The 27,224-nt window shown below is 42.6% G+C and overlaps 1 protein-coding gene and 1 long non-coding RNA gene across 4 annotated transcripts in view; one reads left to right on the forward strand and one right to left on the reverse strand.

Annotated features, from left to right (window-relative positions):
* dpf1 (double PHD fingers 1) overlaps positions 1-27,224 on the reverse strand; it is a 35,431-nt gene that overhangs the window by 5,150 nt on the left and 3,057 nt on the right. The window contains exons 2-12 of one of the 2 annotated variants that reach the window (XM_086125622.1): positions 21,478-21,507; positions 20,698-20,858; positions 20,019-20,126; positions 19,724-19,851; positions 18,081-18,170; positions 17,136-17,214; positions 16,880-17,011; positions 2,314-2,433; positions 1,529-1,641; positions 414-554; positions 263-344 (exon numbers count right to left, since the gene is read on the reverse strand). In XM_086125622.1, the coding sequence (XP_085981748.1) occupies positions 263-344; positions 414-554; positions 1,529-1,641; positions 2,314-2,433; positions 16,880-17,011; positions 17,136-17,214; positions 18,081-18,170; positions 19,724-19,851; positions 20,019-20,126; positions 20,698-20,858; positions 21,478-21,507 (1,184 nt within the window). The remainder of the gene's footprint in view (positions 1-262; positions 345-413; positions 555-1,528; positions 1,642-2,313; positions 2,434-16,879; positions 17,012-17,135; positions 17,215-18,080; positions 18,171-19,723; positions 19,852-20,018; positions 20,127-20,697; positions 20,859-21,477; positions 21,508-27,224) is intronic. The other variant, XM_086125623.1, reaches the window with a different exon arrangement.
* LOC147197219 (uncharacterized) lies at positions 12,125-13,506 on the forward strand. 2 transcript variants are annotated; one of them, XR_015102483.1, is made up of 3 exons: positions 12,196-12,782; positions 13,238-13,294; positions 13,367-13,506. It is a non-coding gene; the product is annotated as an uncharacterized LOC147197219 (long non-coding RNA). The 2 variants fall into 2 exon arrangements; XR_015102482.1 differs by having other exon boundaries at positions 12,125-12,782; positions 13,238-13,506.

Raw genomic sequence — 27,224 nt, forward strand, 5'->3', positions numbered from 1 at the left:
CAGGCCCGGGGAGAACATGCAAACTCCACACAGGGAGGCCGGAGCTGGAATTGAACCCAGTACCTCTGCACTGTGAAGCCGACGTGCTAACCACCGGACTACCGGGCCGCCCCACAAAAATAATATTATTTTTTATAATATAATTTTGTTGATGATTCATCGATGTGTCACTTGAAATTGGAATTTGAAAAAACAAAACAAAACATCCTATGCCTTGAAGACTTTTGCAAGCTAGGTTTGGTAAGCAAAGGTTATGACATACCTTCTGGAGGTTCGGACATAGGTGGGCTCAGACAGTACATGTGGTAGCCTCTGTCACAATCATCACAAAACAACAGCTGATCCTGGAACAGAAGAATGAATGCTCACTTCAACTGATAATATAAAGGCCTTGATTTTTGTAGACAGCGCACCTGCGCCGTGGCGCAAATGCCGGCAGATCCTGATTTTCTTATCAGCGCAAGGCTTGCGGAGCGTGTTTGCCAATGTGGTTGGCAAACCGGTCTCCGCCAAGCTGGGCGGTCCGGCGCAGCAGGAGTGTCTTGGAGATGCACCTGGCGGAGTGACAATTTGGTGGCAGAAAGTCGATCTAAACCTTACCACTGCTTAGACCACATCAAACAACGGCACAGCGTAGCCAGCCGGTCTACCGCATTCATAAATTTGCGACCAGCGGGCATCATGGATTACATTTTTTCAAATCATCAAGTTTACGCCATGTCGAGACTCAGGGAATGAAAAAAAACGGACATTATTTGCTGTGAGAGAAATCAGCTGTGCCCACTCCCACAATGGCGCAGCCCTTGCTCTTGTAGAGCCACTGGCTTGCTCTCGGCTGCTAAATCAGATCATCGGTCGAACACACTGCCACGCACAGAGTTCAATTTCCTTGAGTTCAATTTCCTTGAATGGAAACATATATGATTGCGGTGGTCGTAATGTACCTCGATTCTGGGATTACCTGCTTGACATGAATACATGAAAAAGTTGTTATACATTTATTCTACTCATTGGAATATATTTTTTAACCAAAGAGTAAATATAATCATTAGAATTATACACAGCTCGACTGTCATGGCCTTTCTACTGATAAATTAATGGCAGCATTATCAGTCATGAAAATCCAGAGTGTGTGCGTGTGTGTGTGTGTGTGTGTGTAATGTGTGTTTGCAGCACCGTATTCAGGAGAAACACGAACCGTACACTGAAATGGTCGTAATGGAGGTGGCACATTGCGGTCCATATTATGCGCAGTACGTAACTGCGCAACATGCTTTTCAACGTAACTGCGCATAAAGCTTTTCAACGTAACTGCGCATAAAGCTTTTCATTCAGAAATCATCAAATTATGTGTCCAGCAGGGCCACACAAGAGCAGGCGTTGCTGTTTGCACATGTGTACAAAGCAGGTGCAGTGGCATTCCCGTTGCTAGGCAAATCTTCAGTTCGAAACCAATTACAGTGCTGCAGAGTGCTCACATTTTTTTTTGCTACATTTTCCAAAAATTTCCAATGGAGAGAAATCTTACGTCATTCTCAGAGGTGCCACACAGGCTGCAGGACTTGCACTCGATGCACTGCCAGCGATAAGTCCTCACTGCAGCTGTCATGTTCACTGTGAACTGCAGACAGGACGGGTGGCCTGGGTGCACGACACGCACACACACACACACACACACGCACACAAGCACATACGCCGGCACACACATGCCCACACAATTTTCACCACTACTCTCTGTGCTTGCAGCTATGCCAGCCATCTATGCATTAATAGGATTAACACCTGGAAAGGAAAGGAGCGCTCAACAGTGTTGACATGAACATCCTATTTCATTAAATAATGGAAATTATTTTCTGATGTGGTCTGTTGTGCATTGTTTGAAACGGATAAGTGCGTACATGGCTTTATTTGGTTTTCCTCAATAATGACTTGATGATGTCGGTCATGTGTTTGTAGCCTATGCTTTCACTGGATGTCATTTGTTGCAAAGTTCATGCCACCTTAAAATCTCAGGGTTGTTTTTTTACACTGCAGTGAAGAACATTTGAGGGCCATATGTCTGTGGAGCATTTTTAAGAAATCCAGCCTTAGAGTCACTGCTTTGCATATTGTTTTGATGTACATGATTGTTTGAAGATGGGCTCAACAAAACAAACAAAGAATGGTCTGGTCCATTCTTTTTAAAAAAAATGTGAGAGTCTGTAATGAAGACGACACTAAATGACCTTTTTGATCAACAAAGGGAATATTTCACCGCGCATCAATAGAGGACGGCCTTGGTCCTTCCAAACATCCCCTTCCTCTTTGCCCTACCTGAGCGTCCACAGTCCGCACAGGAAATAAGGTCCTCAGGGCAGCCAGTCTTCTTTGAGCCTCCAAGGCAAAAGTCGCAGTATCCATTGGCGATGACCGAGCCGTCCGCCGCTTTCTTGGCTGTCAGAGGGACAAAGAAGAAATGGCGGATTAGGAAGCAGGTTGCTGCACGCTGGAAGAAGGGCCGTGTATAGTGTCAATGCAAAATGTAAGCGAGTTTGCGGCGTCAGCTTCTTGACAGCGCAACAGATTGGCTAATAGACCATAAAAGTCTCTTGTAGTCTTCTGACAACAAAAAGTCAAAGTTAAAACAGACGAGGCAGACATGAAATACACTCGGCAGGAGATGTTTCTTTAACTATTCCATCTGCTTGCTTTGGCAAGGACCACGCCTGGTATACAGATGATGTGCTCAGAGGGACAGTGGCAGAGGGCCCCGTGTGTGTGTGTGTGTGTGTGTGTGTGTGTGTGTGTGTGTGTGTGTGTGTGTGTGTGTGTGTGTGTGTGTGTGTGTGTGTGTGAGTGAGAGAGACAGAGAGCGAGAAAAAGAGACACAGAGAGCAGGAGAGAGTTGAAGACTGCAAATGATGCTGTTTCATAGTTATTACCGAACACAAAATGCCCCCCACCCCAAAAAAACCCCTGAAAAATCTGTGCGGGTGTGTGAGAGAGATTTAAATTACCTGGTCATCTAACGAAAACGAAATTCATGAATCTGAGATCTTGGCGGTCATTAATGATTAATTAATCATTACTTATTCATTGTACTAAAAAGAAAAATAATGTCAGAATAATTCAGTGTAAACTCTAAAGTCAAAGACCAGTTATTTCTCTTCACTCTGCAAGCTTTTTAAAAAAAATTTTTTTGGCGGGGCTTTTGTGCAACGCGATTCCAAAATGAGGTCCAATCTCAACATAAAATGTTAATCTGGAGACTGAAAGTGCACTAGACTTTAGACCAGGTGAAACCAGGTCTAAGTTGTGGCGCAGGTGGTGTCATGTAATTTGGATGTATTTTGACCGAGTGTCTGGCAGACAAGATTCTGAGCTCAAACTAGGCGCTAAATGAAAGGGTAAAATAAAACCTTTAATGTCTCACATGCTGTTCTTACTAGTCCGGTACGCACCTGACACCCAGCCAGGTGCTCCCACCACCAGAGCGCACAGAACCCTTGCTGTGAAAAAACTCACAAGCTCCGAAGCAAAGCAGTCCAACCTCCATGTCCATCGCTAATATTGTGGAATCTTTGTTACGCTCTTGCTGTTGCATAACACACTTCATGGAAGCAATCACATGACCTCTGCACAGTTTTTGTTTGTGTTCTTTCCAGTAGATCCAATGCGTGGTCCTTTTTATATTTCACATGGACTACAGATAGGAATGAATGCAGACGCACTCATGACAACAATAAAGAAAGCATTTGTCGCGAAAAGGAGCAAAAGATACACCCGCAGACATGCGTGAAGACAATAGCATGCGGTTGCGCTTGTGTGTGTGTGTATATATGTGCGCACTTGCATGTGCGCATGAGCGAGAGGTCATTAATCCCTCCATTCCAGGGTGCAATTTTGTTTTGTCTGAAGGGTGAGAGGGTGATAATGTAATTGAAAAGAGGGTGAGAAGGGAAGAAGAGGGGGACATATTTGTTGTTGTACCTCGCATGCAGGGTCGAGATTTCATCCTCCGAGGAGAACAATCATTTCAACTACGTTTCTGATTTGGACCAGAGTCAAAGAGAGGGAAAAAGAGCATGAGATGGTTTGGGATGACTATATCAATGCTCTTGAAGAATTGAACGTCGTTATACGCTACTGTATTTTACACACTCTAACACTAAACAAGTGCTGGTCGTAACTATACATAAAAAATAAAAAAACATAACATAATAACAACATACTGTATGTGGTCTGATCAAAACTATATTATACATTATCGCATGTTAGAATATCCTTATTACCACAATTTAATTGAGACATTTAAATCAGCACAGCTTGAGTATCCGGAAGATATTAAAATGTTTTTGCAGAGTTCTGCCGGTCACGGCTTCTTAGTCTTACCTTAAATTCATAAGACAGATAGGCCTATCCCAATTTTAATCATCTTTTTGCCAGCGATAACATTAGGAGATCGGTGGCATCAGCTTTTCATTATGGGAAATGTTACCTGCGATGGCGACAGATACACGAGGGCCCGGTTTGTGCTCGAGTTGATTAAAAATATCATCTTTCACGTCATCACTTCATTTACGATTTAGCGTCATCATATTTAATACGACCGACAACCCATTTGCTTGCAAATGGAAACCGCCGCGATGAGAAATATTTATTTGCTCAAATTTGCTAAACAAAACTAAGACTCGATATGTTAAGTTTAGTCATTTATAAACCAAATATGACATTTCATATTACACAATATAAAATATCGTATACAAGGACTGCACTTAATCCCCAAAGATACTAAATATTTATGCCCAGGGGGGCTTTTTTCTGTAATTTATATCACTTGGCTATATCTAATTTGGCGGGCTTCCACTGAGTTTTAATACTTAAGGTCGTAAATGTGTCAAATTTGTTGCTGCTGCTAAAACCGCATAATGAGAAGGAGACCGGGACAAGTTTTGGACTAGTTTTATTTTGAGGAAAATCAACACAAGCCAGATGTTTTCTGTGCATTCGAAAACTTTGTCGTACAAGCCTGGAGCTAAAGCAAACACGGCTCCTTTTTATGGTCAAATATACTTTGATCTTCACTATGATTTTTTTTTGTTTGTTTGTTGCCACTGATTGGGTCTCAGAATCCCTGATGGGGATATGTTAGACAGGCACACCCGAACACAGACACAATCGAAACACGTTACGGCTACAAGCATGCGCAACTGTAATATATGCGCATCTATGTGTGTCGTTCCTCTCGCTTTATTTTTTTTTTTGTATTGCAGCCTGCGAGCGTGTCTGAAGACCGCAGGGAGTGAATCAGCAGGTCTTGGTGCGTTTGAGTCAAGGCTGCCTGCTGGCCTATAGCGGGCGGGGGAGGCGGGGGGAGGGAGGGCGGGGGTGAGTCCATCAATGATTAAATGCCTGTGGCCTTGTTTTAGAACCAGCCCTGCAACCACTAACACGCCACTGCTGGCCATACAAGGGAGGAAGACAAATGATGAGGAGGATAAAAAAAAAAAATTTAAACGGTAATGAGCAAAAACGTAAGGCAAAAAACATAGCGGACATAAAACAATGTCAATTTTATCTCTTCTTCCAAAACTTCGTGTATTCAGTGCTCCACTAGGCCGTTATTGTTTTTTTTTTTTGGTCTCCTTCTTCCCTGCATTTCCATTTGTTGTACCCCCATACCTCCCCTTCTCTATCTGACCCCCCACCTCCCCTCCCTCCTCCATCTCCACCTACACCCCCCCCCCCCCCCCTCCTCCCGTCTTCCAATTACCAGGAGGAGTATAAGCAGAACCTCGCACTTCACAGCTTTCAAGTGTTGGGGAGAAATCCTCCTGGGATTTATCCAGCAAGCGATGAATCCACAAATACCCTCAGCCCCCCCCCCTCCAATTCCTTTTTCTCCCCCTCCTCGTTTCCCCCAACACCTATACAGTACTATCTTAGCCCCATGCTTCTTTTCTCTTTGCTCTTTGACCCCTCCCCCCCCCCCTTCCTCCACATGACCCGATCGCTTGATCATTCTTTTCAGCAAAACTCTTTTTAATATCATTAATCAGTCTTGAACTGGATATGAAGTGCTTGCACAATATTTGTTGGATATTTAGAAATAATAAAAGAGCAATTCAAATTTCTGACTTATTGGCGCAATGAACTTTTTAGTTCGTTGCGATTGAGTGAAACCACTGCAGCCGATGACATAAAACAGTTTGCTGAGTAAAAATGGGCGGAATTCGTATCATTCTACATGGAGTCATGCATTCATGTAGACCCTGAATAGTTTAGCGATAATGCAGCCAATTTGACTGTCACAAGAATACATTTTACTGTCGTTTAACTAGGGGCCATTGTTATCCTTTTTAGAAATGGGCAATAAAAATCCAAATAATACCTTGTTCATATTTGACACCCACAGAGAATCTGACCTTTGAAATACTTTGGAGCCAATGTTATGCGTTTGGATTTTTAGCAGGGTAAAATGCAATTGGTTGGAATAATAAGTCAAGCTGACCCTTCATGAGCAATGAGCACCGCACCAAAAAAAAACAAAATACACCGGGCATTGAACTAATGTGACAAAAAAAAAACCTGATGTTGCGCACAGCTCTTTGAGGGCGTCGAATTTTCTAAGGGAGAGCTACCGGGATTCCGATCAATCTTGCATCATTCAAAGATGGTGCTACAGTGTTGTGGTCAGTGGCCTTGTTCACAACACCAAAATTTACACACGTCTAATGAAAAGATATCTTTGAATAAAATATTCAATGACATGCAAGATATGAGATTGCATCGATTATTCGCAAATGTATTTCTCAAAAGAAATTTGGTGAAAGGTTAAAGCGACCAATATCATCGTGGAGAAGACGATAGGAACGAAACAGAGGAAGGATTTCAGTGAGGGATGACACAAAGGGGAAGTAGAATCGTGAGAAGGGAAGAAAAAGAAAAAGTGCGAAGATGGGGTGCAGGTACAAAGAGGGGTGCAAAGGAGGGGGGAGGTGCAAAAAAAAAAATAAAGTGATTCCGGTTGTATCGGAGCAGCCGTGTGTGAAAACACACTCTACACTCCTGTCGCCTCACTGCTTAATGAGGAGAACCTCTTTGGAGAGAAGCGCAAACGCACACGCACGCGCACACACGCACACACACACACGCACAATCATCCAACACACACTATTTTACAACCAAGTCTTTGCTTAATAACTTCTGCTGTCCAGTTACGATCCCATCCCCCACTTTATCTCTCATGTGATGAGAGTTCCTGTGCTCCTTGTCTGTCCAGCCACACACACACACACACACACACACACACACATGCAGAACCCAATCCATCTGAAGATAATGTATATTTTACTTTGCATGCGCATACTGTGCACGTTGCAGACACAATAGCTAAAATGCTCATGGAGACGTTTTCAGGTTTTCTTGGCAGATGAGGAAGCAAGAATGCAGTCGGATGGAAACCGTCAGTCACAGATGAAAAGGCGCCACGTTTCGCTCTCATCCCTTCTCCCTCTCCTTTGCCTACAGTGTGCACCCCATCCTCATCTCTCTTCCTCTTTGCACTTTCATATGTTCTCATTATTGCTGCTTTCCTCCCTACCTCTGTGCTCGGGCTCTCTTTCTTTCTTTTTTTTCCCTACTTTTTTCTTACTCTACCCTACACTACCTGCAAAAATCGAATTGGAATTCTGTCTTGCAATGTATCTGGCCATATCTGTCCTTTGTCCACTGCAGCCATTATACATTACTCAACTCCAATAGATGCACACACACACACACACACACTCACACACACTCTCAGCAGGTTGCGTAACTCCCAAAGATGTATCTGTACATGCATGCACTAGCATGTGAGGGAATGCCTATGTGTGTGTGTGTGTGTGTGTGTGTGTGTGTGTGTGTGTGCGTGTATTTTCATGCGGAGAGTGTGTGAGTGTAGAATACAAGTGTGTGCAGAGATGACACTGCAAAGAAAGGGAGACAGACAGAGGTTTGGTGCCGAGTAAAACTTGATCTATGGCTGCGGTGTTATCACACCAACTCGAAGGGACATCCACACATTGATCAAAATCTGCATTTGTGAGCTCATTTGATAAATAGCCCAAAATGGGTGCAAAGACGCATTACAGTCTTGCAATACAGACAAAAAAAAAGTGTCTTGGTGTTCATGGGTTTTGTGCACGCTTACTTGCTCTCTCTGGAAAGCACCACTTCGACAGCACAGGCTTCTGTCCCCTCAGTTAGGATTCAAAATCTAAATCCTATTCTGTTCCAAGGTAAAATAGCTTTGAATGTGGTCTGGCGGTTATGTCCTAAAAAAGGGCCGGTGCAGGTAGGATCCAGTTGTTTCCGGCTACTGCTGCTCATATTAACGATTAAAAAAAAAAAAAAAGATGACATGGTTACAATTTCTGTGACTGTTTCTCAGCTTTAAATAAATATAAAATATTCCAAAGAAAGGCAACTTGAATCATTTTCAGTCAAAGGTATTTCGTTCTGCATTCGTGTTTTAACAGATTTGATGGCGAGGCTTTGCACTTTAATGGCATTCAGTCATAGAGACTGCAAACCCAGACAAGATGCCAACACACACACACACATCGGTTGTGGGTGAGCGGGGATTTCGGAAGCGCACTTGGGAGTGCTGTATTCCCTGTTCGTGTTTGTGTGTGTGTGTGTGTGTGTGTGTGTGCGGTTAGGGAGAGCAGAATATCCAAACATGGCCGACGCAAGTGTGGGACCACAGAACAAGCAGCCAGCAAGCCGCAGCACAGCATCTTGAGACAGAATACCAAATGAAGCAGACTCCAATATTACTCTGCTTTCACCAACCCAACACTCGGGGGGGGGGGGGGGGGGGGGTCTATATGATGAATCCTAAAGAGATTTTTGTTGTTGTTGTTGTTTTGTTTTCTTCTCCTTTTTTGTTGTTGTTGCTTTTCTCACAGTTGCTACAGCTCAAACTGCTTCTCCTCTTTGTCTGTGTAGCCTTTTCTCTGTCTCGCGTAGCTTTCTTTTTCTGTTATTTTTAATGAACTCTGCTTCCCCTCCTTATAATTTGGCTTTGTCCATCCCACTGTGTCTGACTCCCCTCTTCCTTCCTCATTACACGTCTCCTATTTCATTCCAGGTCTCTGTCTGTTTGTCTGCGTCTCTCTCTCTCTCTCTCTCTCTTTCTTCATGACTGTCTCATTTTTTTTTTCAATGTACATAAGAGTGTAGTCTTTAGGTGGGAGCCCTGGCGGTATCCATGGAAACCACATTGCTAGGCAACAGCCATTTCCCTTCCACTCCTGAGCCAAGCAGCAGCGGCAACAATCAACAAATCACAGAGTACATGAAAAGTTATGAACGCATCCATGAAGGCGCTGAATGGGACATCTCAACATGGCAAAGGATTATAGGAACAGCATGTTTGTGACGCATTCCCGTATACGACTTGACAAGGAAATACCCTCAATGATAATTGGAATCAATGCCGATTGTGTGTCTCCTGTATGTGGCAGATGTATGGATCCATGCACAAATTTAATGATGGAAAATTCAGATTCTCATAAAGTATCTTAGTTTTTAATGTTATTTTATTATTATTATTACTATTGATATTATTATTGTTATTATTTCTATGAGTGGTTAAGAATAAGGCCTGGACTCTGTGACTGAGATGACACCGGCAGCTCATCATTCGAGGGTTTGAGGGCGCCGCCCTCCAGCCCGGTGAGTCACCTTGAAAGGGATAAAAATCATGAAAGCAAAAATGAACTACTTGAACCAAGAAATTAAAATGTATGTGTGTTTTAGATAAGCAGGATAAATAGTATGCACTTATTGATGACTAAAATTGGTTTGTTTATGTATGGCATCTGAAACGATGATGTCACTTGTGGTTTGAGTGAAGAGATGATACACAGTTGGTCCTCACACACACGCACACGTCATAAGTCACTTCATATATACAAACTGTATTTGGAGAGGGCAATGCAGAGCCTGGATAAGAGCAGGTATGGTGGATTTATTGACTTAATCCTCGGTTTCTCAGCAAAATTACAGACCGGCTACACATTCAGATTCTCATAAAGTTGTCGACTGGCTTAAGAAAGAAATTGGCCGAGTGTGATTGTTACAGCGGAGTAATTATGCCTATTTCTTTATTGATGAGACTTTTGGCAAAAGACTGAGTCCCAGCTAGAATAATTTTTTGTTTGCTTTTGCCTTAAAAAAAAAATTAAAAAAAATTGAAATGTCTTTCTTAATTCGAATGTCATGTAATAATTTCGCACTGCACAACAACCATAATAAAATGCTATCCATAAATGATAAAAGAATAATCACGACAATCGGAATAAATTCATAAAGAGCTCGCTAAAATGTCAACTAATTACAGTAGAAGATGCAAAAGCTCCCTTGACATCACGCATACAGAAGGATGTTGTGCATAAAGCTTAGTACTGATCGTAAAAATAGAACAATAGAATGAATGTTGTTTTAGAGACAGACAGACAGACAGACAGAGCCTACTTCTTGTTCGCCAGATGGGAGGGTGTAAATAGGAGAGGAAAAAGTGAAGCCGATGTGACAATGGACACAGAGCAGCCATTTTGTTAGTGATCGTTATGTGGGGTTTGCCACTCAGAATTCATCTCTACAACCGGTGGTCTATAGACCCTGCAAGAGGAGGCCATTTTGAGGTATAAAAAGAATTACAACGATGACAATGCCCACTCTGACTTTCAAAGAACTCTGTTACGTGCCAAACACATTGATGTACACACATACACAACTCCGTCTGTCTGTTTGTTGCCTGTCTACATAAAGGGTCCCCTGAATCTCGATCCTGAAAAAAAGGGGGGGGGCACTACAGTATATAAAGCCCCTCCCATTTTGGATTATTATTCCCTTATCTACATCTATACTGTCCAACTGTAGTTGTCTGATGCCAATTGCCCGTTTCATTTTCCGTTCACATCAACCGATAGGCCTACCTTCCTCTTAATTCCAACTAAACCAATTTTCAGTTGGACACTGAGCCCATCACCCCATTACCCGACTCCCCCCCCCCCCCCCCCCCCTCCCATCTGTCTTCTACTCTCAACCCTCTTGCCATCACATCACTGCCAACACACAGACACATTCTTTGCCTCCATGCAATTCCATTCTTGTCCGCCTCATATTTGGACAATGAGAAGCCGCAGAGACAACCCCCCCCCCCCCCCAACAAACAACATTTAGCACACGTGAATGTATAATGGTGAATTGAAGTAAATAGCATATTGTCTGTGTTCAAAGGAAAGCAAAGATTTATTTGGATGATGGCTGAAGTGACACGAGGGAGAACATGTTGAAGAGGATTCCGAGGAGGATGAGAAAGGAAGACAAAACTAAATGTATGCAAAAAAAAAACAGAAAAGAAAAAGAGGGAGCAAATTACGAAAGACTTTTACCCAAATAAAGCAGTTTTTGAGTTCTGTATGTTGCGCAGTGGATGCTGCATACAGCACCTATAGTGTCCAGACAGCTTTTTTAGAGCCAGAATAAAAGATGAATTATGCATGCCGTGTTGTTCTCATTCAAAGACGCGATATTACTATTAGGCATATGGGGTAGTACATAAGGATGGTGGCGTGTCCTCCGCCAGACTCACACGACTGGGGAGCCATAATGCTGCAACATAAGGGGTGTTCACACGGCAAGATTTGGTCCGGCGCTACGCCGGGGCTGCCCCAGTAGAGCGTTCACACGTGCAAATTAGCTCCGGCGTAGCCCCGGAAAACAGCTTACACCGGACCAAATTTGATCCACCTCAGGGAGGTGGTTTAAAAATTTGCTCCAGAGCAAATGCTCGTTAGCGAAGCAGCACCGGTGTAAATTTGCACGTGTGAACGCAACTGGGTTAAATTTGCTCCAGAGCAAATGCTTGTGAAGAGTTTACGTACGGCGAGAATGCGTTGCTTTCGTGCTCTGTCGGACTTCCGCCATGTGTTTGTTTAACTCATTTACACCCTTTGACGTAGAAATACGTCAATTTGCGCATAGCCTCTCCCTCCCCATGACGTATTAATACGTCAATCACGTGTTTTCATGGGGGAGGGTGCAAGAGAGTCCGATGCAACTTCTCACCACAGGATTAGGCTTGACGGCAATGTTAAATAGCAAAAAAATGGCCATCTGGTGGCAGTGGTGCAAAAATCAACCAGGATCACACAGCAGAAGTAGTAGAAAGGGCGTACAGTGAAGGAGGGGCATATGTGGATAGTGGATTGGAACATTAGCAACTAGCAACGATGGAGAAAAGGAAATAACTAACTAAAAATGATTTTTTTTCGGTATAAAAGCGTCCCCGAAACAAAACAACAAAGGAGATGGTGTTTGTGTGGAAGAGAAAATGACGCTTCGGTCACTAATCGAAAGCGGCACCCGTCAAACGAACGTCGGCCTGCACAAACATGGCGTGCTACGCGCAGCCCGCATAGCTCACGCCGAGTTTCGAGTTCATCTGATGAAGATGAACTTGCTTCACGTCAGCGATCATCGCTTGGCAGAGCATTTTGTGCCTCCCGATGCCCCACGTCGCCCACAAATCGTCTCCCCGGCGTCTTCCAGCGATGCCGGCAAAGAGGCTGCATTGCTTCGCATGGCCGACGCCGGGCACACGTCAGCGATTTGTTGGAATCGTCTCGTAAAGACGACGGCGAAAACGATGAATTGGAGAGCGATTTGGATCCCGATGTCGGACGAATATGTGCCTTCGGACATAACGGAAAGCAGCTGAGAGTCCTCGCCAGAGCCGCTGGAACGAGGAGGTAACTGCTGACTAGCTTGCAAGTTCCCATTCAAAACTTCATCACTTCTTATGCCTCCTCAGTCACTTTTATGTACCGCTACATTCCCCGCTATACTATGAAGTTGCCAGTAACACTCATCATTTATGTACGGTTGATGCGTCTCGTAGATGTGGATGAAAATATGCGCCGTAAATGCGCTGACTTGCATGTCGCCATAGGTTTTCAAAAAACAAACAAACAAAAAAAACAGGACACATTTGGTCCGCTCAGCTCTGCTAAAACTACTAGTGTTAAATTCATATTCCATTTCATTTCAAATTGGATGCTGAGCAACGTGGAATGAATGGTGTAAATAGCAGTGTGCGAGCATGTATGTGTGTGTGTGTGAGATGTTGAAATGTAAGTGGAAAGCAACAATAAAAAAAATAGAAAAATAAAAGTGTGGTAATTGTACATACTTCTATACATTACAGATTGTCCAACCAGAAGCCAAAAGATGACGACTCCTCGCTTTGGTGGTGGAAAGAAAGGTAAATAAAATGATTGTACCTCACTCTGCAGCAAGATATATTTGCAACTTTTTATGTTTCTATAATTTATAGGTCGTGCATCTGGACGTGGTGGGATGAATCGATGTGGTGACAAACTGGATGGAAGCCAAAAACCATCTTCTCCACAGCTGCACTTTTGTTCATAGTTCAATAGTTTTGTTGTGTGCAAATAAATTATTTTGCGACAAAAACATTATTTGTAATGTTCTTTTGTATGAGGAACACATTATTGAGGTATTTGAGCTGCCACAAAAGCAAAAAATAGTGTAAAACTTGAAATGATGCTTGAAATGCATGCTTTTACAAAAAGCTCATTTTCTCTGGATTTCTGCAGAAAATCTGCATTTTCCATCAAATTTAGCAGTTTTCTAATGCTGATTGCCAACGAACGGAGAAAGCTAGAAACAAACTTTTTTTTCTGCTGAAAGAAGAGAGTCTCACCTTTCTTTTGACAGGTTGCATGTATATATAGCCATAGGACAGAAAATTCTGTGGGCCTTGCAAATCAGTCGAAATTCAGTAAAATGTGAGGGATTGAGGGGGTTGCTCCAGTGAAAAGGGGTGGTATTCAATGAGTTAATAACGACACAAGACTTGGCTGGTAACATCTTTCCTTTTGTAGAAGACTGGACTGTCTCGGAGTTGTTTGTGTAGTTTGTTCATTTGTTGTGTGTTCACAACCCCCCGCTCCCCATATAATTTATTTTGTGATTTCCTCTCTTGATTTTCTGTTTGGCGCATTACGTGTTTGCTTTTCTGAGTGTCATTGAAGTCATCGTTGATTTACGTTTTCGGGGGCGGTCACTCTCGAGCAGAGGGCACGGAGACCGAGAAGGAGAAGGGCGTGCCTGTCCAGTAGTCGCTTGAGTTGTGTATACGTTTTAAAAAGAAACAACACGACAGCTCATTTGTTTTCTGTCGTTTTGCCCCGCTGCAGAAATTGCCGTGTGAACGCAAGTGGGGCTGCACCGACGCTGTGCCGGTGCAGACACGCTCAGCGGCTTTGTATGTGTGAACGCTCCACACAATTTGCTGCGGTGCAAAATATATCGCAACAAAATACATCGGTGCAGCGCCGGAGCAAATGTGTGCCGTGTGAACACCCCTATAGACATGAATGCATGCACGGGCGAACAGTCTTCACATGACCCCACCCACATACCCACACGCACCCAGTATATACAGCCACCAAGATAGCTAAGCTTCCTTGATGCATTTGAAGCAGAGAAGATTGCATTTTCAAAGGCTGAGAGTGTGCATCTGTTGTGTGTGTGTGTGTGTGTGTGATTACTGAATTTGGCAGGGAAGGATATTAAACGATTTAAATTCACACACATACACACCGAGACACCCAAACAGACAGATACGCTCATGCGCACACACACACACACACACACACACACACACACAGGCCCACACCCCTGCATAAAGGATGGGGTAGTCTGTTCAGACAGGCAGGCCAATGTAACATTGAATACTGCCAATCAACTCAGAGGCATGCGCCACAGTTTCCGCGGGAATTTAGATCTTATCTTACAGTGCCACAAAATGTAGTCATGGCCACCTGATTAGCCACACTGGCACAATCGAATCAGATCCAATACAGGAGTTGCATAACAATGTCTACTTTTATAAAAGGAATTTAGACTGACGCTGCCTGCAAAATGGGTGTTGCTGTCGATTGCAGTTATCTTCTGCAGAGGTTCTAAAATTTAAAAAATAAAATGTGCAAGTTTCATTCGCATGTTGTATGTATGAGTCTTTGTGTTTATTAGGAACGACTACTGAAAAAAAACAAGAATGAATGAAAAAAATAAAATAAAAAAAGCATCACCCATAAAATGAAAATGCTTAAAATGCTTAGGCTTTTCCATTTGACCAAAACATGGGCTGTAGATCTCATTTCTCTCAATTAAACCATTCTTAGCTCCTGGCTCCTTGATGCAAAGGAGTCTCCTTGATCAAAAGTGACCCAAAAGTTGTTCTCGCGCTGCCATATTAAGAGCCTTGTGCATCAAGGTGTGAGGATCGGGCATTGAAGAGGTTCTGGGGACTTGCTAAAAAAAAAAAAAAGGAATCACAGAGGTATCTTTTGCAGAAGTCTTTTCGCTTCTTGACAGTAATGTATAAAAATGGCCGCGGACCAGCTGGACCAATAATGAAACGGGACTTAAACTTAAACAATTACACAACTCAAAGGTGAACAATGCTTTTGCTTTCTTTTTTTCAATCAATTGCATTTCATTCAAATATATAACAACAGTGTGTGTGTGTGTGTGTGTGTGTGTGTGTATATATATATATATATGAAAGCATTTCTGGAGTATGTGTGAAAGCATTTCAGTTGTGTGCATGTGCAATAAATAAATAAATCACTAGTGAGTATAAGAGTGTTTCAGTCGTAAATGTGAGAGCTATTCCTGAATTATGTCCCTAATGGCCCCTCAGAGATTTGGTCATGCACTACAACAGTGTTTTCCAAACACTGTGTGCCGTGGGAAATTATCCAATTGGTATGCCTGTGCGGTCTATCGCCTGGCAGAGTAATTATGTAGTACTCTTCCATACCGGTAGGTGGCAGCAGAGGCTAGCTTTTACCGGAGACGCAACGGCACCGACTCCATTGTCCTTGGTATATGGTGAAAAGATCTGCAATAGCGCTATGGTCCCAAGTAAGCTTAAACCTCATCTCCAAACAAAACAACCTTCACTTCGAAACAAAAATGTGGAGTATTTTGTTCGCCTGAGTGAACACATGGAGAAACAAGCAACGTTCATGAGCCCTGAAAGCAAGTTACCATGTCGCCGAACTAAAAAATTAAAAAACTAAAAATTAGACGTTCGGACCCGAAGCGGCTAAAGAAATAGCCTGACTGCTGTACAAACTAATAACAGAGGAAGACGCAGAGTTGTGGAGGAAGAGCTTCGTGTGTCTTTCATCGATTGCTGCCAGGATATCAGATCTGTGTTCATCCAAACCATTTATCACACTGAGTGAGAATAAATATGAACGATTATAAAATATTTGATTGATGTTTATTTGATTCCTATTCAAGGTGTTATCATATAATGTTATTCTTCAATATTAAAAAACACTTACAATAACAATATAACACTTTAATTGTTAAAATAAGATTTTTTTTCACATTTTCAGCTAGTGGTGTGCCGCGGGAGTTTTTTTTCAATGAAAGAAATGAAAGATTGAAAAACACTGCACTACAGTATTGACTTTTCAATTATAATCGTTATTTTAAAATAGTTTTCACATTTTTGCCAATGAAAGTGTGACTTAAAAGTGAATGTCAAAAATAAATAGATAGATAGATAGATAGACCACATATGAAGAATTTATAATCTTTAACATGCGTCTTTGTGACATGTGAGTGAAAGCTGGTGAAAACCCAGGAAACATCCCAAACTCCACACTGAAAAGCCCAAATCAAGATTAAAATCTCGAACCTCAAAACTGCAAGGTAGTCACACTCATCACCAGGCAACCGTGCTGCGCCTTAGAACAATCACTGTCATAAATGAGATAAAAGGAAAAATCATGAGCAGACTTACGCTTGTGGTTGTTTTTGCGTTGGAAGGGGAGTGTGTGCCTCTCCGAGTCTTCCTCGCCCTCTTCGTCCGCGAGATGTGTGTGAGTATAATGGTAACTCAGCCCTGGGCGGTTCTTGTAGCGCTTTCCACATACTGGAACACAAAAAACAAACAAACAAACAAACAAAAAAACAGACACACAATGGAAAACATATTAAGCATTACATTGAATTTGGGAATTCCAAAAAATAAAGACCGCCATTAGTGCATTACTCACTGTCACAGACATAAGGCTTGTCTCTGTCTTCTATAGTAGGTGGCTCTTGCCGCTTTCTCATGCCACCAACCCCGTAGGCCTGACACACACACACACACACACACATGCACACATGCACACGATTTAGACATCAGGCACATGAAAAGCACAGGACAGTTTCTACATTACAGGTGTCAAACTCAAGGCCCAGGGGCCAGATCTGGCCCGCCACATCATTTTATATGGCCCGCGAAAGCAAATCAAACATGTCAACTTCTATGTTGCTTGCTAAAATCTGCACCAAATTCTCATATGTAATATACATGAAAACTATTGTAAGTTTTCTTCTTACCAAACCCCTCATTAAAGTATTCTTGACTTCTTCACATGGTTTCACAGCCATAACGGCCCTCCAAGTGAAATGGTAACTATAATGTGGCCTGCGACAAAAATGAGTTTGACACCCCTGTTCTACATCCGGGTACATGTGCAAAGACACATTAAAAGAGTGGAGCAACACACTCATCACTCCACGTATCAACACAAAAGCAAATTTGCATTTTAATCATCTGCTCGCAGTGCAAAGTTTCACTTCTAGCAGGAGGGGACTGATGACACCTAGCAGGGGACCAACAGCTTCAATTAGCACGCCTGGTGAAGAGTGTGTATGTGCATGTGATCACAATCAAGATACATTGTTAACACTTGATTATATTCCCACAGGATGCCCCCAAAGAGAAGAAAAGGAAAACAACTGAGCGGACCATTCACATTCACATATCACACTGTCACTGAATGGGAATTGAGTCCGCGCTGCTTGCATGGAGTCGGGTGAGTAAACCACGACACCATCAGTGACCTGATTTTTCTTTCCAGTTTTCGAGCAAAAGAAAAAGTAAACTGTACGTTTTATATGACCAAAACAACAACAACAACAACAAAAAACAATGTCAGTGATGGTCTTACCCGTGCTTTGGTACGGTTCTTGCGCTTCGGAACATCTTCTTCCATCTCGTCCACCTCCAGTTCATGAGGGAAATCTCCAACAAGTAATTTCTGTAGGGGAAATAGAAAGTGTGGATTAACACAACACAAGAACGTGCGCTTGGTGCTAGCTGTCAAATATGAATGAGTCACGAACATAATGCACAATGAAGACATTTGGCTTAATGGATTGTTGCCCACATTGTTACAAACGGAGAGGAAAATCTTAAAATTTTGGTTTGCCATCATTACATGGAAATTCGGTGTGCCGTGGACTGGTGCCATTGGCGGCCAGAATATATCAGATCTATTCAAATGTATGAAGTACAACAACCAGCAGTGGTCCATAAATTTTAACGCTGTGCATTTTTATATAAGATGTTTTGCTGCTAAAAACAAACAAACAAAAAAAAACCAAAACATATTTTACATAGCCTACACGGTTGTCATTGAACAGGGGCCAGTATGCCCTAAGCATTGTACAGACTAGTCGAGGAATCAATTTGTGACATCAACTAGTCACTCATCACGTGAAGAAGAACTTCAGCACACATGAAAAGTGTGCTGAAGGAAATGAGTTTGTCACCGTAATTGATTTGGATTGTCGTTTATTTCTGAAAGGGGCAGGTAAGCGAGAGAAAACCAGTCAAGGAGAAAAATCGGCCTTCGGGCAGTATTTTGAATCAAATTTGGGCCCAAATTTCACGATCAAAGTTGAAGGCGAGCAGGGAATTATTCCACACACACGCAAAGAGTACAGCTGAGATTCTAAAATCAAAGGTTTCGGTGTGATTCGCTTCCAACCAGGCAAGATAATTGTCACCGTTTTGTACATTTGAGTGGATTCCTTGAACAAACATATTGTAACCCTACTAATTTCTGTATTTTATTGTTAGACTATTGCATTCCAACAAAATACTGTATGAGTCAGCATTTTTCTATCTTGTTAAAAAAAAAAACAACTAATATTTTAAGGCTGCTGATATTCAATTTAGAAGTGCTAGCTTTAGCATTCCTCAAACTGGCTACAAACACCAAAGGAGAGATCTATGTTTATATGCAAACTGCAAATTCCCACCATGCAGAACCCGCTACTGCGGTGGGCCCAGAACGAGCACAGATTTTCCTGTTTGGCCAAAATCCTCTCGCGAGGTGTGCAAATGTTAGCTTGCTGAGATTTTATATTTCTTTTTTTCTCAAACTGTAAACACTATCACTTGACAGAGAGGTGAATCTTTACCTAGCGCATTTTGATACTGTTTTCTGAAGTGTAATCAGTGTATGATCTGTCCACTGTTAGTAAATATAGATGATTGCAAAGCACTCGCTCCTCATGTAATGATAGTTCTGTACAGAATAAACATCACCACCGTCAGTGACGACACATGGATTTTATTTTTATCACATTTATGTGAAGTTAAAAAATATATATACAGTATCTGAGGATGGGCAACTCTTAGTATATACAGTGACTAGAAAGTCACTCATCAGAGGGCATACCTCTCCAAAAGTAATTAGCATGCAAAGTCCAGTGGATCCTTGTGGAGTACAGTCCAGTATAGACAAAGATGGAGAAAATCAGAAAGAACAAAACTGAAGAGAGAAGGAAAGCGGACATGCCTTACCTGACACTCACTCATAGGCTCTTCCTCTTTTGTTTCAACCTTCTTGTCCAGCGTATCCCCAGCGAGCAGCGACTCCAACACAGGGCCATCGGGAATACCTCCCTCCTTCTTTAGGGAGGCCTCGTAGTCTAAGAAGGAGCCATTGTCATGAGAACACATGCATTCTAGCTAATTTACTCACCAGAGAGAATAACAATATTGCTTTTATTAACAATATGGCTTCATCCTTCCTCCAAAAATAAAACTTCTAACATACTTCAGAATCATGATAGATTCCATTTAATTTCCTCCTTACCAATTTTGAACTCAATTGGTACAAGCCGTGGGTCCTCCAAGATATTTAACCGCCTCTTCTTACGCCAGCACCGAGCGGGATATGTGTATAACTGACCTGGTGCGTGACCTAAAACTCAAAACACAGTGCACAGTATACGTCACACTTATTGCACATGCATTTAAAAGAGATTTCATGCATGCTTTATGCAAATTAAAATAAATAACATAAATACACAGTAGAAGCAACTTATATTGTGTTACTGAGCAAACTGACAAAAACACTTTTGGCTTAAAGTAAAGACAGCCTGCTCGCTCAAATATAAACACACACACACACACACACGCACACACACACACACACACACACAAGCACATATAATGTAAGTACTCTCTCAGGGGTAGTTTGTGCCAGTGGCGTATCATCGCCACAGGGGTATTTCTCTGCCAAAATACACAAATGTTAGAGAGAGTAAAGGAAGAGGAGAAGATGGGCCTGAAAGTAGGGAGTAAGGAGGCAAGATGGAGGAAATGATACCAAAGAGGAGACAGGAGGTCAGAATGAAACAATCAGCACCCCAGAGGTAATAAAAAAGAAAAAAAAGCTAAGTGGGGATGGGGGGGGGGGATAGTTTGAATGCCACATGTAGCCAGTTGCCACCATGTATGAAACAACCAAAGTCCCACACACAGACGCCCACCTGGTCCACGGTGGTTTTTCTCCATCCAGATGTAACAGTTGCTCTGGGCCACGCCTGTCTGGGAGTCCAGGAAGGGGAGACGCATGGAGCGCTCAGCACACAGACGGGCATTGTAGCTGCGACAGTGTTCAATGGCCTCCTTATAGAACTCTTCCCCAAGACTGGAGGGAGACACACCAAAGAAAAAAGGGAGGAAAGAAAAGGGTCGCTCTAAACGGAGGGACACATCAAGCAGCAACAGAGCTAAAATACATTTCGGCAGGCTGGTGTCGCTCACTTTCAGCTTGTGTGTCCAAATTTGTGGAAGATCAAAACTACAGCCAAAGAGTGAGAGAATAGAGGATTCCTGCCTTTTCTGAAACCATATTTTGCCTTAAGAATTTCAATTTAAATAACACAACTTCACTGACTGCTGTAGATGTACTCTGCGCTCAAAGCACAAACATTTTAACGGTTCAAGAATGTCCTCAATGTTGCTCTGGTTAACGCGTACACCCATTGAAAATGTCCCCCGTTTTCATGCAATCATTGGAGTCCTATTTTGGAATTTACCGTCTCCGAAATAATCTCTACTATGGTTTCATTTTAAATGATCTGAATTGTTGAGGCTAGCTGTGGAGTTGCACGGTCCCATTAAAGTGCAGCTGATGAAGTAGCAAAGACCTCTCGACAGTAAAAATTCACGCAAATGTCACTATGAAAAACACGATTGCACTGTTATGTTTCCATTTAGGGATTTAGTCTGATTAACATTCAGTGCCACGTTGCTCTCTCTCTTACCTGTTCTTGATGACTGCACCTCCAGATTGCCTGTGGGGGGGGGGGGGGGGGGGGGGAAGAGAAGAAGAAGCCCAACAGATGCAGTATGAGTTATTTTCCCTCTCGACCCATTTTGCCTTTCTCCATCCCACTGTTGGTTTGACTTTTCACTCCCCCCCCCCACCCCCCTGCCTTGCGCCTTCGGCTTATTTCTGCTCTATAGGTAAATCTTTATTTACTTTTACACTCTCTCGACATGATTTATTTTGCGTGCACACCTCCCTCTTTGTCTTTCTAAAGTTAATCACTTTTCTCTTGTGTCTTCGTGCTGAGCACAAGCGCCAAGGTCACTCCGGCTCTGCACACACCAGAAACATGACACACATGCCAAGCCAAAGCCTTGGTCACCAACTGTAACTCCCTAAAATCAAATATAATGAACTTATGCTCGAATACACGCGTCACTAGACACGTCATTAGGTACACCCGGCCAGTCTAACAAAAGCAACATGCGAATGTACTCGTGTGAACGCAAAGGGTTGCTTGGTTTATTGGTGATGCAAAGAGTGAAAACTGTTTGGTGGTCCCACCATCTTATATTAATTAGTTTTTTCTAAGCCTGTTTTATGCTGATTCATATTGTCTTTTAATCACAAGATGTTATGTGGCACTATGGGAGTTAACAGGACAAGAAACGCGCGTGTTTGTACAATTGGCAAAATACACATAATTACCGAAACTAGAAATTACAGATTGGAGAAAGCCAAGCAGTCTTTATTAGCAGACAAAAGAAACAACCCAACTTGCTATTTGCATTATTGTGAACGTCTTTTTCCTTCTCTTTCAGAAATAAGTAGCATGGAAAGTAGCTGTTTATAGCAGTGGTTTATGTGTGGTGCTTTTGGTTTTGGAATGCCAGATTATGACAGACTTGTGGCATTTTCCAAGTAGAAAATCCTGTATGGATTTTGAATGCGTTTTCATCAGCGTGCCAATCTACTAAAATAGGGCCTGATAGCTCCGATGTAAAAAAATAAAATAAAATAAAAATACAAAATTATTCAACGTTTGCTAAATACAAAAAAAAGGTATTTGTGGTTAACTGTTTCGAGAAGACGCATTTTTCTGAGAACGGAAAATAGGGAGCTAGGGACACAGCCCTTGTAAACATTCTTTTATTCAAAATGAGGACAGATTCAACGGTCAGACACAGCAGAGCAGATGCTGACATGGTGTATCTGTGAGTAGTATCTTTAAAACCTACTGAAGTAATCCTGCAACCTCTCTGGCCAACACTGGACATGTGACATTTAAAGGATGTGATCCGCGCAACAATATGTGGGGCAAATCATGCCCACGTTTGTTAATATGTCACTATAAATGAACTGTTCTCAGTCTGTTGACGAGAATATATCTTTACACAGCTGCTCTTGCTTGTGCGTACAGTATGAAGCATTTGAGCATTTCACAGCAGCGTAGGACACTTTCCAGAGCTCGCTTTGCCAGTGATGGTCCCATGGAGCAATTTCATGTAAATATGAAGAATAGCGTAGTGCAGGGGTGTCAAACTCGTTTTTGTCGCAGGCCACATTGTAGTTACGCTTCCCCTTGGAGGGCTGTTCTGAATTTTGGGAATAACTAGTTTTACAATCAGAAGTCAAGAATAGTGACTGTTATTCTGGATTACATGTGACGATTTGAAATTTTGATTCAGACTTTAGCAAGCATCATGGAACTTGACATGATTTATTTGCTTTCGCGGTTCACATAAAATGGTGTGGCGGGCCAAATCTGGCACCCGGGCCTTGACTTTGACACCCGTGGTGTAGTGGTACAGTCGCTTGACTTGTGAGCAGGCAGCATGGGATCGGTTCCCACTCAGTGACGGTGTATGTGTGGATGTGAACGTTTGTTATACTCTATAAGTGCTCTGGGACTGACTGGCGCCCAGTTCAGGGTGTAGTCTGCCTTCCGCCTGTAGGTACTGTCGGTTCTCCAGCCCCCCCCCCCCCCCCCACCCCCACAACCTTCTTCAGGATCAGCAGTGCTGAAAATGGATGGATGGATAGATGAAGAATGGCACGTGATAGAGGCCTGTTCAAACAAAATGATGAATTTAAGCCAAAATACTGAAGGGAAATGATCCCGGTAGAGGCATCTCTAACGGTTATGAGTAAATCACAATCATGAGTGACATTTTTGTAGTATTTGCTTCCAAAAGAAAAAAAAAAACAACACGAATAGAAGACTTGGCATTTAAAGCTTCACTGCTGACCAAAGTGAAATAGGAAGGGAGAAGGAGGGGGACTGATTGGGGGAGGGTGGGAGGGAGGAACACATTCAAAATGTAAAACAGTCCACCAAAGAGCTCCCCATCCACCAGCTCTTCCATCACATTTGCCCGTGTTGTCCATACAGCTATTGAAATAAGTTCCATGATCATACTGTAAGTTGACAGCTGGAGAAAATAGCTTCCATCAATTTAGGTGCGCCCAGTTCTAGAATATGGAGATAGGGAAGCTGCATGACTGTTTGCGAGATTGAAAACAAGACGAGCCAAGCAAGCGGGAGCTAGGAGAAAAATGCCTGAAAAGAAGCTGGTTTGATTAAAACAGGAAAGTAAGAGGAAAGGATTGGTAGAATATAGATAGGGAAGGGCAAAGGAGATGGAGAAAAGTGACAGATGACGGACAGACAGAAAGGATGGGAGCACGATGACCTGTGAAATGCTCCTTTTTTGGCAAGGACATTGCTCATAGAAACAGATTTTCTATCGTTAATCGTTAACAAAGCTTGCAGATGGCATAATAGGGTCCGTGAAATCCATCATTCAGATGTGAATGGTTCACCAGCGGAGCAGCATAGAATAGTCTTTCAGGAGCGGTTTAAATGAGAAAAAAATACTGTAGCTACATTTTGCATTCCGATAATCAGTTTAAATGTTGTTGGGGGGGGGGTTCAGGGAAAAGAAAAAAAATATCAATAATATCTACTCGAATGTAGAGTGCATAATGCCGCTTAAGGAACACAATATTGCAATGGTGGTGCCAATCTGGGTATATGTTGATTTTCAGTCGCATAATAACATGTACGGAGCAGCCCTTCACGGGAACAAGAGCATGTGCACGTAGTGTTTCTTCTTAAGTCAACGTTTGTCCAACCTCTTTAAACTGTAAATACTGCATGGCCATTTGAGTGTGTGCAATATCTGCTGCAATGTCCTGGCTGGTGCACCAACACTACAACGCACAAAGGCGATTCGTGACTATGACAGAAGTGGTATCATGTCATTTGTATGAGTCAGCAAAATGATTTTAAAGCTGTTATTTTAGGCCCAATTCAACGTTGCATTAATCTCTTGGATGTTTTATTGAGTTTGTGGCTTTGTCACAAAGTACATTTTGCTTTTCATATAGTTTGCTGTCACTGCTTTCCGCACCTGCGCTCAGCGAAATAGTTTATATTCACAGCAGCACCGCTATGGTCCAGCTGATCAGGCGGGGTGCCGAGCGCGCACATCACAGAGAGACTCATCCAGAAACGGAACTAATCATCACACATTTAAGGAATAAATGCCACAATGGCATTCATTCATTTAAACAAACAACACTCAAATGTCTTTTAGCTGTATTTTCATGCCTTCAAATTCAATTTTCAGGGTTAATTTGGCAAACTGTTTTCCGAAACTCTGAAGTGCGATTAGAAATAGATTCAGCCTTGCAGTAATTAACTGGCATTTTGCCCCATGTACACCAAAACGAAGCTGCGATGAACAAAAACGTCCAGATACACTGAAAAACACTTTAGATTTTTTTTGTTGCAAATTATTAAAATATGTTAAACTCACACATATAATTTATCTTTGAGGAAAAACACAGGAAAATTACATAGGTTTGCCACATTTAATCATCTGCAACCGATGTACCGGTACATGTTTGGATTGAGTAAATCCAAAGGATCTTTCTTCAGTGCAGACGTGACATAAACAACAAATACTCAACCCTTCACTATGCAAGGACGCAAACAACACAAAGGACACCTGCCACCTGCTGTGTACTGTAAACGTTGAACATACACATCATGTGCCTGACGTGCCCAATATTCTATTATCATCATTTGGTTACATTATATTGCTCCTCTCGTGTTGCTCATTTTCAAATACACGTCATAATATGATACAGTGGGATGCCAACTCCACTGATAACAGTGAAATGATTAAAATAACTCTTTCAGTGTCAATCACAATCGAGCATTAGTATCTACATGAAAAAAAAAACAGGTATTGGAATACATTAGGTTGTGTAGGTGGGCAATGAGTGTATACTTTTTGAAAATGCATATAAAATACCTCGGACAGACAGAATTAGTCTCTCCACCAGGCCACCCAGAGGACGCTTTTGTCTCACTTTAAGGGCGAACTGTCATATCCTGTCCTGCAGAAGCAGTCTGCTTCAGCCCAGTCCGACGTTTCATCTTCCCTTTCTCCCTGTCACACATTGCCAACTGTATTTCCTGGTTACAGCAATTAACACTCATTAGAATGCAATAGAGGAACACAGAGCTCCCCCTAGCGGTGGAAACCAATCATTAGCTTTTGTTGTGATTTGTGAAATGATAAAATGAGTGTTATTGGACTATGCGATGTACAGTAGAAGACTTCATGAAAACAGCAGATAGCAAGTTTTTAGCAGGTTCTGGTCGAGAGCTGAGTATATTGGCGCATGTAAGTGCAAGTTTTTTTGGAAGCCTTCACAGCACTTCTGCCAATAAGGCCTAGTCGACACACCTGGTCCACACATCTGTTTCACCCACTGCTGTCCACCTGTGCACTTACTCGCACCCACATGCACAAAAGGTCCACTCATATTGGCATTTCCTGGCCTAAGAAGCTTTGTTTGAATGCAGTACTAGTGTGTGTGTGTGTGTGTGTGTGTGTGCACAGTCAAGAAGTAATATCAGGCGGCCTTCTGCAGTGTTCATCCCCTCCCCCAACTCAGCCCTTCCATGGCTGAACTCAACAGATTAAACTATGCAATATCGCCAGTACCAATCCGCCACCACCCCTCCTCCCCACCACCCTCAATTCAATTTCTTTCCCACTGTCCTCCACTTTCTCACTCGCTGAAATCACCGGTCTTTCTCTCTCTCTCTCTCTTTCTCTCTCTCTCTCTCTCTCTCTCTCTCTCTCTCTCTTGCTCTCTCTTTACCTTGCCCATTAATATATACAACTCTTGCAGTATGTAAGATGAGTTTCTGGTTTTAGTGGAGCATATGGGGGGTCGGGGGGGGGCATACAAAGACGACATACAATGTTTTGGGAGCGTGCATCTATACGTATGTTTGAGCAGATTTTCACCAGGCCACAGATTTAACATTTTCATGACAGCGTTGTGTATAAGGATGTCTATTATGTCAGGTGTGTAGCTCACGCTTGCGGGTGTGATGATTTTATTGCTCAACGAAACCAAAAAAGCTCCTTTCCTTTATATGTGCCCAGTTGCGTGGGCCTCTTTTTCATGTCTACACGTGCATGAACAGTCACATTGCTGAGTGTAACTGTCTAGCCCTGTGAATGCATGCATATCTGGTCTTTGTGTGTGGGTGTATACAGCACACGGCTATAGCTGCAGCGTTTATTCGCGGCAGTGCATCAGGGTAAGGCAATCTGCCTCTGAACAGCTCCTTCAGGTGAGATTTATTGCCACTGCATTTGGCCTCTGATAATGGCGATGGACTCCTTACCCCCGTATCTGGCCCTGTGTGCGCAT

The sequence above is a fragment of the Hippocampus guttulatus genome, chromosome 12, assembly GCF_054856545.1.
Source record: "Hippocampus guttulatus isolate MCC_2025c chromosome 12, RoL_Hgut_1.0, whole genome shotgun sequence".
Taxonomy (NCBI): Eukaryota; Metazoa; Chordata; class Actinopteri; order Syngnathiformes; family Syngnathidae; genus Hippocampus; species Hippocampus guttulatus.